The 14,157-nt window shown below is 45.1% G+C and overlaps 1 protein-coding gene across 2 annotated transcripts in view; it reads left to right on the top strand.

Moving 5' to 3' along the window:
* Grik3 (glutamate ionotropic receptor kainate type subunit 3) overlaps nt 1-14,157 on the top strand; it is a 211,705-nt gene that overhangs the window by 119,203 nt on the left and 78,345 nt on the right. For both annotated transcript variants that reach the window (XM_005317826.5, XM_040288387.2), the window contains exon 2: nt 7,153-7,329. In XM_005317826.5, coding sequence (XP_005317883.1) covers nt 7,153-7,329 — 177 coding nt within the window. The remainder of the gene's footprint in view (nt 1-7,152; nt 7,330-14,157) is intronic.

Below are 14,157 nucleotides of genomic sequence, written 5' to 3'. Positions count from 1 at the left end.
ACATAAAATTGTTTTTGTAATATCCTTTTCAGATAATTCATTATATTAATATAGAATTGCAACTGATTTTTTTGTGTACTGGCTTTGTAATAAGATATTTTACTGAATTTATTAACTCTTAAGAGTTTTTGTGGAACATTGAGGATTTTCTACATATAAGATCTTATCATCTGCAAACCGATCATTTTACCTCTTCATTTTCAATTTAATGCCTTTTATTTCATTTTCTTGTCTAATTGCTGTGGCTAGAACTGCCAGAGCTATGTTGAAAAGAAGTGGTGAAAGTCAGCACTCTTCCTTCATCCTTGATACCAAAATGAAAGATTTCAGTCTTTCGTCACTGAGCATGATATTTGCTGTGGGTTTTTCATACATGACTGTTACTATATTGAGATAATTTCCTTCTAGTCCTAGTTTTTAAGCTTTTTTTTTTAATCATGAAAGGGTGTTGAATTTGTTGGTGCCTTTTCTGCATTGATCAAGATGATCATTCTGGTAATGTACTATATCACCATGATCAATTTCTGTATTTTTAAATGAGTCTTGCATTTCAGAAATAAATCATCCAACCATTTACTTTTAATCTCAGTGTCTTTGTACTAAATGTATGCTTCTTGCAGACATATAAGTTGGAGCTTGCTTTTTTATCCACTCTGATAATCTCTGTCTTTTAATTGATACATTTAGAACATTGATGTTTAAAATGAGAAGTGATATAGTTGGATTAATATTTACCATATTTGTTAGTGTTTTCTATTGGTTGTCCTTGCTCTTTGTTGGTTTATTGCTACTTTAGTCTTTTGCTTTTTTCTCTCTTTGTGTGTTTAATTTAATTTTTATGATTCCATTTCCTCTCCTCTTTTAGCATTTCAGTTAAACTTTTTTTTTTGGGGGGGGGTACCAGGGGTTGAACTCAGGGGCACTCGACCACTGAGCCACATCCCCAGCCCTGTTTTGTATTGTATTTAGAGACAGGATGTCACTGAGTTGCTTGGCACCTTGCTTTTCCTGAAGCTGGCTTTGAACTCACAATCCTCCTGGCTCAGCCTCCAGAGCCACTGGGATTACTACAGACATGGGCCACCTGCCTGGCCTACTTCTCTTTTTAGTGGTTGTAGTTTAATGCTAGTACCTTAAAGTGACAATTCTTCCCTCCCACATGGTATCAGTGCTCTCATACATTTTGCTAATACATAGACATACATAAGTGTATATATATGAATACATTGTTTCTATTATTTTAAACAAACGTATCTGTTAGATAATTAAAAATAAGAAAAATATGTTTTTTTAAATTTTACCTTAACTTACTCTCTTTCCAGTGTTTTTCCTCTGCATATGCAGAATGCTCTTTCTGACCTACATCATTTGCCTTCTCTCTAAAGAGCTTCTCTTGACAGTTCCTGCAAGTAGGTCTCCTGGCAGCAAATTCCTTCCATTTTTGTTTGTTTGAGAACATCTTTATTTCTCTTCACATTAAAATAATATTTTTTTTCAAGATAGAGAATTCAAGGTTGGTGGGTTTTTTTTTTCCTTCACTCTCAATACTTTAAATATTTCACTCCACTCTATTCTTGCTTGCAGGGTTTCTAAGAAGGCAGGTGTAATTCTTATCTTTACCCTTCTATAAATAAGATGTGTCCTCTTGCTTCTGACTATATATAGATGTGTGTTCTTGGTTTATTGTTGTTTGAAAACTATTTGCCTAAGTATAATATTTGGGGGCATTTATCCTACTTGGTGTTTTCTGAGCATCCTAGATCTGTGGTGTGGTGTCTAACATTAATTTGGGAAAATTTTTGTTTCAAATATTACTCTGTTCCTGTCTCTCCTTTGGATATCTTCATTTCATAGTTGATGCACCTTTTGCAGTTAGTTGCCCCACCGTTCCTGGATACTCTGTTCTGTTTTCCTCTCCTAGTCTTTTTCCTTCTTAGTTTTTGGAGATTTTTATTGAGATTTTCTCAAGCTTAGAGATTCTGTCCTTAGCCATCTACTAAAGAGCCCATTGAAGGCATTCTTTATCTCTGTCACGGTGTTTTTGATCTCTAGTCTTTCTTTTTGCTTCTTTTTTTCTGTAGAATTCCCCTCTTTGCTTTCGTGCCCCATCTGTTCTTGCATGCCATCCACTTTATCCATTGGCGCCTGTGGAATATTAATCACAGCTCTTCTGAATTTTCTGTCTGATCATTCCAACATCCCTGCCACATCTCAATCTGGTGCTGATGCTTGCTCTGAAGCTTCACACTATACTTTTTGCCATTGAGTTTGCCCCCGTAATTCTTTTTGTCCTTGGTGGTAGCCTGTCACGCTGTGCCAGGTAAAAGAAAGAGCTGTTCAATAGGCGTTGGGTCACGTGCTGGTCGTGTGGTGGTGGGGTGAGGGGCGTAGGTAGGATGCAGTCTTGCAGTGCGCTGGTGCTTCTGCAAGGTGAACGTCACACGTGATTTCCACTTTTTCCACTCCACCCCCTCTGGTGGGACAGGGTGGATGGAGATGGCTGGAGTTGGCAGGGTCCTTTCCTTCAGGTCCACTGGGCCTGAAGGAACCCCAAAACCCCAGTAGTAAGCTCTGGTGACCGAGTTTCACCTCCAGCAACAGAATGCTCGGCCTTATTTTGCAATGGCTCCCTTTCCCCTCCCACTGCCCAAAGCCCGTGAGGGTCTCTCTGCAGCCTTCACTGCAGGGACCTGGTAGAGCTCCAGGCTGCAACTCACAGAGCTGTGGGACCTAACGTAAGTCCCCTGGAGTTGTCTCCCACAGGAGCCCAGCAGCATGTCAGGTGCACTCTGCATCTTCCCACTGGCTCCCTCGGATGTTTCCACCCTGATCAGTTATAACCCTCTCCGCTCGCCGGCTCCCCACCTTGGGAGACAGCAGTTTGCCCTGGTCTCTGATAGATCCGGAACGGTTGTTGGTGTTTTAGTTCCTTCCTCTTTTTACTCTGTAAGATGCAGCAGCAGCAGCTTCCAGGCTTCTTAGCTGTCAGGCCAGAAACTGGAAACGCCTGTTTTTACAAAAAAAGAAACTTCCAAAAGCCATTAAGACAATCCAAATACCCACCAACTGGTGGGTGGATAAATAAAATGTGGTACATCCTTCTAAAGTAGTGATATTTAGCAATAAACAGGAACGAGGTGCTGATACACACTGCAGTATTGATGAACCTCAGACAACCGAGTGCACGAAGCCAGCCACAAAGGAACACACGATTCCATGTATATGAAATGTTAGGAAAGTAAATTAGTGGTGTCCTGGGGCTGGAAGTGAAAAATCATGGGTGACCAAAATCGTCCCATGGGGTCATATTAGGTGATGGGGAAATCAGAAACCTGGATGGTGGTGATGGTCGTGTGACTCGCTCGCTTACTAAACATTGCCGTAGACTGAAAGCAGGTGAATCTTGTGGAAAGTAAATACAGCCTCAGTAAAGTTGAATGTTTCTTAAATATTTATTTTTTAGTTACAGGTGGACACAATGTCTTTATTTTACTTTATGTGGTGCTGAGGATCAAACCCAGTGCCTCACGCATGCTAGGCCCGTGCTCTACCCCAGTCCGATAAAGTTGAATTTTTTTAAAGAATAAAGTTTTATTAGAAAATAAAGAAAAACATGAAAACAGAATAAGCCATGTCTCCTTTGATTCTCATGTTAATGATTTAAGTCCGCCCCGCCCCCTTCTCCTGTCTTCTAAGTTAGAATCTGACTAAGTTTCTTGCAAACACCTTCCTTGTTCATTTAAAATACATTATGGATTGTTTCCATATCATTACTTTTTTTTTTTTTTTTGGTACCTAGGATTGGACCCAGGGGTACTTAACCACTGAGCTACATCCCCACTCCTTTTTATTTTTTATTTAGAAACAGGGTCTTGCTAAATTGCTGAGGCTGGCTTTGAACTTGCCATCCTCCTGCCTCAGCCTCCTGAGCCTCTGGGATTACGGGTGTGTGCCACCACACCTAGCATATCATTACATTTTTGCCATTATATAGATATACTCCTGCTGATTTCCTGCTTCTCTTATTGGACAATTCTAGATCTCCTTCCCCATACATGACGCATGTGCCTATTTGTGCAATGAATTTCTAGAAATCAAAGTATCGAGTCAAAGACATGAGCATATTTAATGCTTTGATAAATTTCTAATGACTGCAGTCAAGGCAGGTGGACTGGTTTCCCCATCCACCAAGAGTTAAGCAGGTAGCCATTTCCAAACACCCTACCAAAGTGGGGCAGCTGGTTTGTTTCATATCTTAGTCAATTAGAGGAACAAAAAAATAGTATCTCACTGAGGGATTTAAATTGAGTTTATTTAATTATCTCCAGTGGTTAATCGCTTATTCATATTTTTATTGTTTTGCAACACTTCCTATTTGAATATTTTTTTCTCATTTTTGTTGAGTTGAAGTGCTTTTTTTAATGTGTCTTTTTTCTTTCTTTTTTTTTTTTTTTTTTAGTTGTAGCTGGACACAATATTTTATTTATTTATTTTTATGTGGTGCTGAGGATCTAACCCAGCACCCCACACGTACAAGGCAAGTGCTCTACCGCTGAGCCACAACCCCAGCCCCTGAAGTGCTTTTTATAAAATAAGAACATCAACCTTTATACTGCCATATATGTTACAAATATTTTTCCCAAGTTCATTATTTGCCATTTAATGCTATTTGTGGGAGTTGTTTTGTTTGGGAATCCTGGATTGAACTCAGAGCCACATCCCCACCTTTTTTTGTATTTTATTTAGAGACAGGGGTCTCACTGAGTTGCTTAGGTCCTCACTAAGTTGCCCAGGCTGGCTTTGAACTCACGATCCTCCTCTCTCAGCCTCCTGAGCCACTGGGATTACAGGCATGGGCCACCACACCTAGCTGTTTATGGTAGTTTTTTTTTAATTAATTTTTAAATTTTAATTAGGTATATATGACAGCAGGATGCATTTTGATTCATTACACACAATTGCAGCACAACTTTTCATTTCTCTGGTTGTACATGATGTAGCATCATACCATATGTGCAGTCATACATGTACCTAGGGTATTGATGTCCATCTCATTCCACCATCTTTCCTGCCCCATCCCCCCTCCCCCTCGCCCCTCCCCTTGGCCCCATCAAAGCTCCTCCACTTTTCCCATATCCACACCATTATGAATCAGCGTCCACTTATAAGAGAGAACATTCGGCCTTCGGTTTTCTGGGATTCATTTAGCGTGATTTTGATGCATAGAAGTTTTGTGTTATTTCTATGGAGTTATCAGTCTTTCTTCTACAGTTTTTATCTTTCTTAAAATACTTAGAAAGGCCTTTTCCACCCCAATACTGTGTAATACTCACCTATATTTTCCCTTTGGGGTAATTTTATAGGGTTTTCTTCCCCTCGTTCTTATTTTCTTACTACTGAATATTTAATCCATCTGGAATTATTTTGATGCACAGGTTGAGATTGTAGCCTAAATTTCTCCAAAATAATTGAACAATTGTCAGAGCACAATTAATGAGTAATTCATTCTTTACTGACCGGTGGGAAATAGCCACCTTTATCATTTTTTCAGTGTTTACCTCTATTTGAATCTCTCTCTAGGGACTTTTTCTCTCATTCGGTTGCTCTCATTTCATACTCTATTACAACATGGTTTCAATTATTTTGGTTTAGTAATAGTCTTTAAGGTCTGGCAACACAAGTCACCTTTCATTGTTCTTATAAAGACAGTTTTTGATCATTATCTTATGTTTAGTTTTCCAGGTATGTTTTAGAATCATTTTGCCAAGAAAAAGAAAAAAAATCCTTCTATGATTTTAATTGGATCTGAATTAAACTGAAAAATTAATTTGGTGAAAGTTAGCACCTTGAACCTTGCTACATAGGAACATAACGTACCTCCTCTGTTTGTTGTGGTGGTTGTTTTGTTTATGTGTATGTTTTTGGTACTGGACACTGAACCCAGGGGCACTTTATAACTAAGCTACATCCCCAGTTCTTTTTTTTTTTTTTGTATTATTATGATTTATCTATTTATTTTTTGAGACAGGGTTTCACTAAGTCACTTAGGGCCTCACTAAGTTGCTGAGGCTGGTCTCGAACTTGTGATCCTCTTGCCTCAGCCTCCCAAGTCACCAGGATTACAGGTGTGCACCACCAGGCCCAGCAAAGACTACGTTTATATTCCTCACTTGAAATGTTTTTATTTGTTTTTGTCAGTTTTTTTAAAAAGCTGCAATTGTACAATTCTTATTTGGTTTATTATTTGCTAATGACTATTTGGGTTGATATTGTAAAATGAATCCTTTTTCCGCTGACTTCCAAATGGTTGTCACGGTTATAAAGAAACACTATTAATTTGGGCTAACTGATCATTTAGTTCAACTCTCCTACTAGCTATTACTTGTTCTCATGGCTCTGGATTAATTTAAGGGCTTTTGGGGGGACATTTATATTATTTACAAATAAGAATTTATTCCTTTTCGAAAGCTGTGCTCTGAATTCATTTTCTGTCTCGTCTCGTAGGTTATCGGTGCAATGCGAATCTTTACCCACAGCCTTTTTTTTCTTTTTTTCCCCCCTTTAACAAGAATGCCTCCAGTGTTTCACTAGATACTAGTTAGTGTGATATTAAAGGCTGATATGAGCTAAAGGTGCTTCAAGAAAGTGTCTTTCTGGCGCTATTTTATCAAGCGTTCTTAATAGCAGTAGATATTGGATTTTTTCAAATGCCTTCCTGCATTTTGTAAGTTGATTATCTTTTTTTCCCCTCCTTTGAACTATTGATGTGGTGGAATGATAGTCATGGATTTCTTGATATTGAACGGGTCTTACATTTCTGGAATGGTCATGGTAGTTATCCTAGTGATATTCTGGTAGATTATACTTGCCAGAACTCTATTGAGAATTTTTCATAGCAATATTAATAAGTTGATTATTTTGGCCCTTTCGGCTCTGTGTGATCAGGAATTTGCTAGTGGGGTGACATGAACCAGGAGGATTTCCATAAATCCTGTGCACCCGGCACAGTTTGTCTCTGCGGCAGTTCTCTGGGAGGTCACTGAACACTGGAGGGGAAGGGGGGGACCTTGTCCTGAAGATCCTCTGAGCCTAGCAGCTTTGCTGGATGCTGTCCCTCCTCCCCGCCACACAGTTCTCTACTCTCTCTCGCAGGAGGAATCTTTGAGTATGCGGACGGCCCCAATGCCCAGGTCATGAACGCCGAGGAGCACGCCTTCCGATTTTCCGCCAACATCATCAACAGGAACAGAACCCTGCTGCCCAACACCACCCTGACCTACGACATCCAGAGGATTCACTTCCACGACAGCTTTGAGGCCACCAAGAAGGGTGAGTGAGCTGCCCCTGATGTCCTCTGCCCACCTGGGGCTGGGCCAGAGCTCAGCCAGGGGCGGGGACCTGCAGCTTTCCCACCTAGTCCCGGGTCCTGACAGTCCCAGTTCCGCTCAAGCTGCTGTCTATCAACTCAGGCCACCATCAGGGGCTGGGAGGGAGGGGGAGGCCACAGAGGGTGGGTGAGGAGCAGGTGAGAGGCCATGAGAGGCGTCAGAGGTGACGGCAGGAGCCTGAGAGGTAGCAGCGGGGAGGCCATGCGCCCAGGCCTCCAGCACCAGCCGCACCAAAGCCGATGCTTTCTAATTTGTTTCTTTTCCTTTTTATTTTATTTCGAACCGACAAATAATAATTGTTGATATTTATGAGCACAGCGTGATGTTTTGATACATGGATGCATTGCGATATGATCAGATCGGAGTTGTTGGCATACTTTCAGGGCAAGCATTTATCATTTCTTTGTGGTGGGGACATGCACAACTCTCCCTTTGGGGCCAAGGATGTCGTTCAGAGGCCCAGTGCTGGTCGGGCCTGTGTGAGGTCCTGGCTTCCAGCCACGATGCCTCAAAACAAGAAAAAAGACCCTCCCTTTTAGTTACTTTGAATAGACAACCCATCATGATGAACCAGAGTCACCTTGCTCCGAAAACTGCTGTCTTTCCTTGAAATCCCACCCAAAAATATCAACATGGGAAATACGTATAAAACAGATAACCTGCGGTTTCAAACGCGCAACATCTATTTGCTGTAAAAAAAAAAAAAAAAAGACAAGAAAAACAACACGGCTGCTTCAGTGTCTGCGGCCACCTGACCCCAGAGGAGGTCTGACATGGGACCTCATTACTCAGGGTTTTCTCTAAATTTGTTTTGACTGCATAAGAACAAGAAAATCCTAAATGATAAAAAAGAAAAAAAGAGTTGTAGTAAATCCAATTAAAGAGTCTCCCACATCTGAATTTTTAAGAGTAAAATACAAACAAACGTGGTGCTGCATCTCTCCTAATTAGGAGGCACATTTAAAAATAAACTCCAGGGACACCAGGTCCTCAAATGCCCAAGGAAGGTGACTTATCAACACCCGACCGAACAGCAGTGTGCTCTTTGTTACTACTAAAACACACACACACACACACACACACACACACACACACAATGCCCACCCCCTCACACACACACACCATTGACCCTCCTCTTTGACAGTGGCTCCGTATCCATAGGACAACTAACCACAGATCAAAAGCATCCAAGGGGGAAAAAAAAGCCAATTGCATCTCTACTGAACACAGGCAGATTTTTTTTTTCTTATCATTTTTTTCCTAAACAATTCGGTGTGACAACTATTCACACAGTATTTACATTGTGCTGGGTATTACGAGTAATCTAGAGGTGACTTAAAGTATCTGGGAGGATGTGGGTAGGATATATGCAGATACTGTGCCAACTTAGAGAAAAGACTTGAGCATCTGCAGATTTGGGTTTCCTCAGGGGGTCCTGGAACCAATTCCCGCGGATGTCAAGGGAAGCGGCAGAGATGAACTGTATTTTTACATATATATTTAATTCAAATATAACTTCAAGGCTTAGAGAACTCTGGAAATAGCTTCCATAGAACTCCCGATTTCCATGTAATTCTGTTTAAAATTCTCAAGCCTAAGGAATCTCATTCCCAAAAACGACTAGGTCACCCTTCCTGGAATATGATATCATGGCCCCCTGCTTTCCGTCTTCAAAGCCCTTATCACAATTTTTAGCTCTATAAATGTGTATTTAGCGTCTTTCTCATTTTCCCCACTGAAAAGAAGACTCTCTCTTGATAATTGACACGATGACCTGGCACCCATGAGACCGGCATGTAGTAGTCGCTCAGTGCAATGACGGTTGAATGAACCACTGAATGAATGTCATGGGTTCGAGGCACGGGAGCCTGAGCATCATTGCCCAGCGCCCCTGTCAGCCAAGCCTAGGGGACAGCATCATCCATGCATTTTGGACAGACTGGGACCACCCACAGGAGATCCTGGCCTTTCTAAAGAGCTCCCAGTGTGTAGTCAAGGACGATTTTGTTCCAATCCAGGGCACTCCATCTCCTGGACCTGCAGGTGCAGACCCATCTATTCTCCCTACTGCTGCTTCCGTTTTCCAAAGCCCGATGATGGGGTGAGCATCTCAGCACAGAGGGGAGCATAGCCTGGCTTTGGAGCCAGATTGCCTGGACTGTAGCTGTGTGACCTTGGACCTTCCTCGTCTGTGAAATGGGTGCACCTCCCAGGCGTTCAGGGAAGTGTCTGTCACCATAGTTACACCAGGTATTGCTCTGGTTAAGCTCGGCTCCCTTGCCCTCTATGCGCTGAGCGTCGGGTCAGGGCTTTCCCGTGACTGGGCCCCACCTGCCTGCCTGCTCCTCTTGGCTCCTGTGTGGAAGGTCCTGGAAGAGCTGCGCTCTGCCCATCAGCCCTCCTCCCTGCCCGAGTCCTCCCGCTCTCTTCCCAGCATGCCCTGCAGCCAGTGCTGCGCAGCCAAGTATCCACCTCCCTGCTGAGAGTCCACGCTGCCACCCTCTGCCCAGCCTCCTCCGGCTAGAAAATGACTACATTCAACTGAAACTGCTCCATAAAAAGGTCAGGACACAGAACAAATGCCTGCAGTCAGAACACAGCCATCCCAAAGGGCCAGGTTGAGTCTCCAACCCAGTTTTTCTAAAAATCACGAAAATAACATGATGTCTCCTTAGTGGTACCTTAGTGGTACCCTGCAGCTTCACACAGGGGGCTTCCAGCCAGGAGGGGGCCAGGGCAGGGTCTCAGAGCCCCCTGGGAGGGTTTCCTCCCAGAATGTACGGTCCCACCCCACATGGAACAGGCTGCCTGCAGCAGGCCACAGACAAAAGCCCCCAGCTCCTACAAGTCCAGCCCTAGGCTCCCAAGTGACCAAAGCTACAGCCCCTTCCCACCCTATACCAGGTCACATGACTTACTTGCCTGAAACCTTGAGTGGGTCCCCTTCCCAGGTCATCCATCATCAGAACTCAACAAGGTTCCAACCTGACCTTCCAGCCCCATCTGGGCCACTTGGCCTCCTAAACTCTGGGTTCTAGATTCTAGCCATACATTCCATCTCAGGGCCTTTGCACATGCTGTTTCCTCTGCTTATAATTCTTTCACCCCCTCCTCACTCCTGCCCTGCCCTCAACTATCTACTCCTCCTTCTCCTCGGACACTTCCCAATCAGAGGTCAGTCTCCTTTCACATTCATAACACCCTGGGCTTTTCTTCTATAGTCCTGACTGGGTGTGTGAGGGATGCAGTGGGCAGGGGCGTCCATCTCATCCCTTAGCCTGTCTTTTCCCCGTTCCACTACACGACCTCCCGTCGGCCTGCACACAGGAGGCACAAAAGCAATGTTGGTATTTTTGTCTGATTCCCAGAGTGGGAAACTCCCTTAACCAAAACTCCTCCTTCTGATCCCTGCAGGAAGCAAGGCTTTGCCCTCCACAGGTCCCACCCAGGAGGGTAGGAAGCGGAGTCGGTGGCTAGACCCGCCTGAAGGCAGGGGAAGACCACAGGGGTGTGGTAGCAGGGCAGGAGGACTTCCTGGAGGAGGAGATGCTGAGTTGCACTTTGAAGGATGGTGGGAAGGAGAGCTGCAAAGGCCAATGCAGAGAGCAGGGTGGGAATCGTGTCATTTGAAGGAGGCCAGTTTACACACTTGAGAAATCCTCGTGAGCCAGCGTCCACCTGTGCCAGGTGTTGGGGATCCCAGAGTGGGCAGGGCCGTGGTGGCTAGATCAACTGGTGGGTGCAGGAAAGGGGGGTGGAGCCCCGGCTGGGCCCAGGAGCCTTTGGTTATAAGAGACAAACCTGCTCAAGCAGCATCACACCCCGGGTCAAGCTTTGATGCACCACGTGGGTTAAAACCCACTTCCCCTTTGTTGTCCCTTCCTCGTGTCCTCCGTGGGGCGACTCCCCGCAGTCTGCCGTGGGCGTCCTGGTGGGTGTCTTTGGGTGCACACATGTCCTCATGTTTGCTGGGCATGAACTTGGGCGTGGAAGTGCAGGGCCCTAGGACATGCACAGGTCCAGCCAAGGGGTTTTCTGCAGGGGGTCAGTTCCTGCTCCTCCTGGGCAGGGCGGGGCAGCTGCTCCACAGCTTCACCAACGCTGGGCGAAGTCGGTTTATTTTTAAATTTTGGTTGTTCTGGTGGTTTATGAAATGGTTATCTCGTAGTGGTTTTTCTATTTTTCCTGATGATTAAAGAGGTGGAGTATTTTTTTCTTATACTAATAGGTCAATTGAATATTCATTTTTCCCCCTCATATTTTTTATTGGTGCATGATAGTTGCACATAGTGGTGGGATTTGTTATTACCTATTTGTACAGGCCCACAATGTCACAGTGTAATTTGGCCTGTGTCACTCCCCACCACTTCTCCCCTCCCTTCCTGCAAACATTCAGATATTCTCTTTCTGGAAGTGCTTTTGGGAACTATTCACCTTTTTTTTTTTTTTTTTTTTGCAGTGCAGGGGATCAAACACAGAACCCCATGCATGCCAGGCAGGTACTCTGTCACCAAGCCACACCCTCAGCCCTTCAACAACTTTTCTCTCTCTTTTTTTTTCTTTCTTTCCAACTACTTTTTTAAAACTGAGTTGCTGGTCACTTTTTTATTGGTTTCTAGGAGCTCTTTACATGTTCTTGATAAGAGTCCTTTGTCAGGGCTATGTGTAATACAGCCATGGGACACGGGCTTGCCTTTACATGGCTTAGTGATACCTGTTGAGGAGCAAAGTTTTAATTTAAAGAAGTCCCGTTTATCAATGTTTTTCCTTCTGGTTAAGGTCTTTTGTGTCTGTTGGAGAAGTCTTTGTCTGCCCCGAGGTCCCGAAGACATTCTCCCCTGTTTTCTTCTAGCAGCTCTGTTGTTTTTAACTTTCATGCATGGCTCTATGATCTGTCGCCACTTGATCTTCCGGGTGTGATGGGAGGTGGAGGTGGGGAGTGGTACGTTTTCCTATTCAATGCTGGTGGAAGAGAAAACTTGTGCTTCTCTGCAGAAGGGTTGGGCAGTATCGTGCAAGCCTTTTGCCTAGGAGGCTGTTCCTCGCCACTTCAGAAATAAGTCAAGGGCCCATCCACAGGAGGATGGAAATACCGGGGTCTGGTTATACAAAGGAATTTTAATCGGGAATAAAAAAGAACAAACTTCTACTACACGGAACATCACGGATGAAGCTTGCAAATATAACGTGAAACAAAAGAAAAGTGGGTCCTTGGTGGGGGGAGGAGTGTGTGCTCTGGATTTTGCCTGGACGCGGGCAGGAGAGAACCCTCTGGGGTGTCGAAGATGTGCTGCATCCCGGTCTGGGTGGCTCAGGATCCACGAGGACATGACCGATGACGCCGTGCTATGTCAAGGTTCATGCACGTTGCGTGTTTACGGTGAGCTCACTTTACAATCTCGTGCCGCATCTCGGTTTTTACAACTAAGTTTCAGAGGACGCCCTTCTGATGCGGAGGCAAGCAATGCCGTGGGACCCCAGAGGGACTTCTCCTCTTGGACAGTGCTCCCACGGGGCACCCTCGGTCCCTCAGGGAGCAGCATGTTCCTGTGATCTTTTATTTCTTTATTTTTTTGATCTTTGGTTTTTAAAGTTGTGTTTCCCAGGAGCAGCGTTAGGACTCTTCCCGGGGAGGGTACTGGAGCCTGATTCTGATTAATCTAGTGACGATTCATTTTCCCTACATGGATGTTCCTGTCACTGCCGTCTCTCCCCAGCTGAATCCAGCCACCTCGGGCCACGTGGGGTGAGGGGACACAGAGGCTCAGAGCCTGGCACTGCCTGCCCCACCAGCTCTGGTGGAATCAGCCCTCCTCCCACCCTGCCGCATGAGACCCAGGAGGCTGTTCCCAATCAAAAGGGACTTTCACTTATTGTCTTTATTTTGAAATGTTTTGTGGGAAATTAAGAGATGACTGACTGCCCAGCGGCCCCTGAGCCAGAAACCCAGAGAGCGTCTGTGTTCTCGTCCAAGCCTGACCGGAGCGGGCCTGGAATCGGCCCGAGCTCCCCGGGCTCCTGGGCCTGCGCTTCTGCTCTGGGCTGCTCAGTTCCTTTTAAGACGTAAATTGATTGGGATAATTTTTGCTATAACTACAATCGCCATGGAAAAGGGGAGGGGGGTGCATTCAGGCTGCGGACTCCTGCGGTGACTGTGAACCCCTGAGTTACTGTAAAATGACCAGAAAATGGATTCCAAATTGAAGCCACAAATAATGTAATTACTGCAGCGTGCACTCGGGGCTGCCAGAACCAGGGTTGGCTGCTGCCCTGGAAACATCTGGAGGGGAAAGCTGTGGCGGCGGCAGCAGCGGCTGCGACCCTGGCCCTGGTCCCGTGGGGTGGCAGTGGTTCCTCCGGCTGGGAGACTCTCGGAGGACAGAAGGATCTAGAGAGGACAGGGAAAGGGAAGCGGAGAAGAGAGTGGACGCAGGACCGATGTCTCCCGCCACATCTCAGAAGGAAACCCAGCGTGGGCAGCACCATCGCATCACCAGTGTGGTCACCACTGTCGACACCCATAGGTCAGCACCACGCGGACTGTCGCCAGCCACGGCGGCGTCACCTGCACTCTTGACACCAGTGCCACCACGCTACCCTGCTGTCATCTTCTCCATCGCTGCGTGACAGCAACATCTTGGCCGCCACCGACCCCATCAACGCCAACGTGACCATCCTTCCTGACGTTATCATCACTGTTACCGGCCATACCTTCCTCCTCACCCACCCACCTCATCAACACCGTCATGGTGTCTTCACCTCCGTTGGA

The sequence above is a fragment of the Ictidomys tridecemlineatus genome, chromosome 11 (assembly GCF_052094955.1).
Source record: "Ictidomys tridecemlineatus isolate mIctTri1 chromosome 11, mIctTri1.hap1, whole genome shotgun sequence".
Classification (NCBI taxonomy): domain Eukaryota; kingdom Metazoa; phylum Chordata; class Mammalia; order Rodentia; family Sciuridae; genus Ictidomys; species Ictidomys tridecemlineatus.
This window is presented reverse-complemented; position numbering and strand designations above follow the sequence as displayed.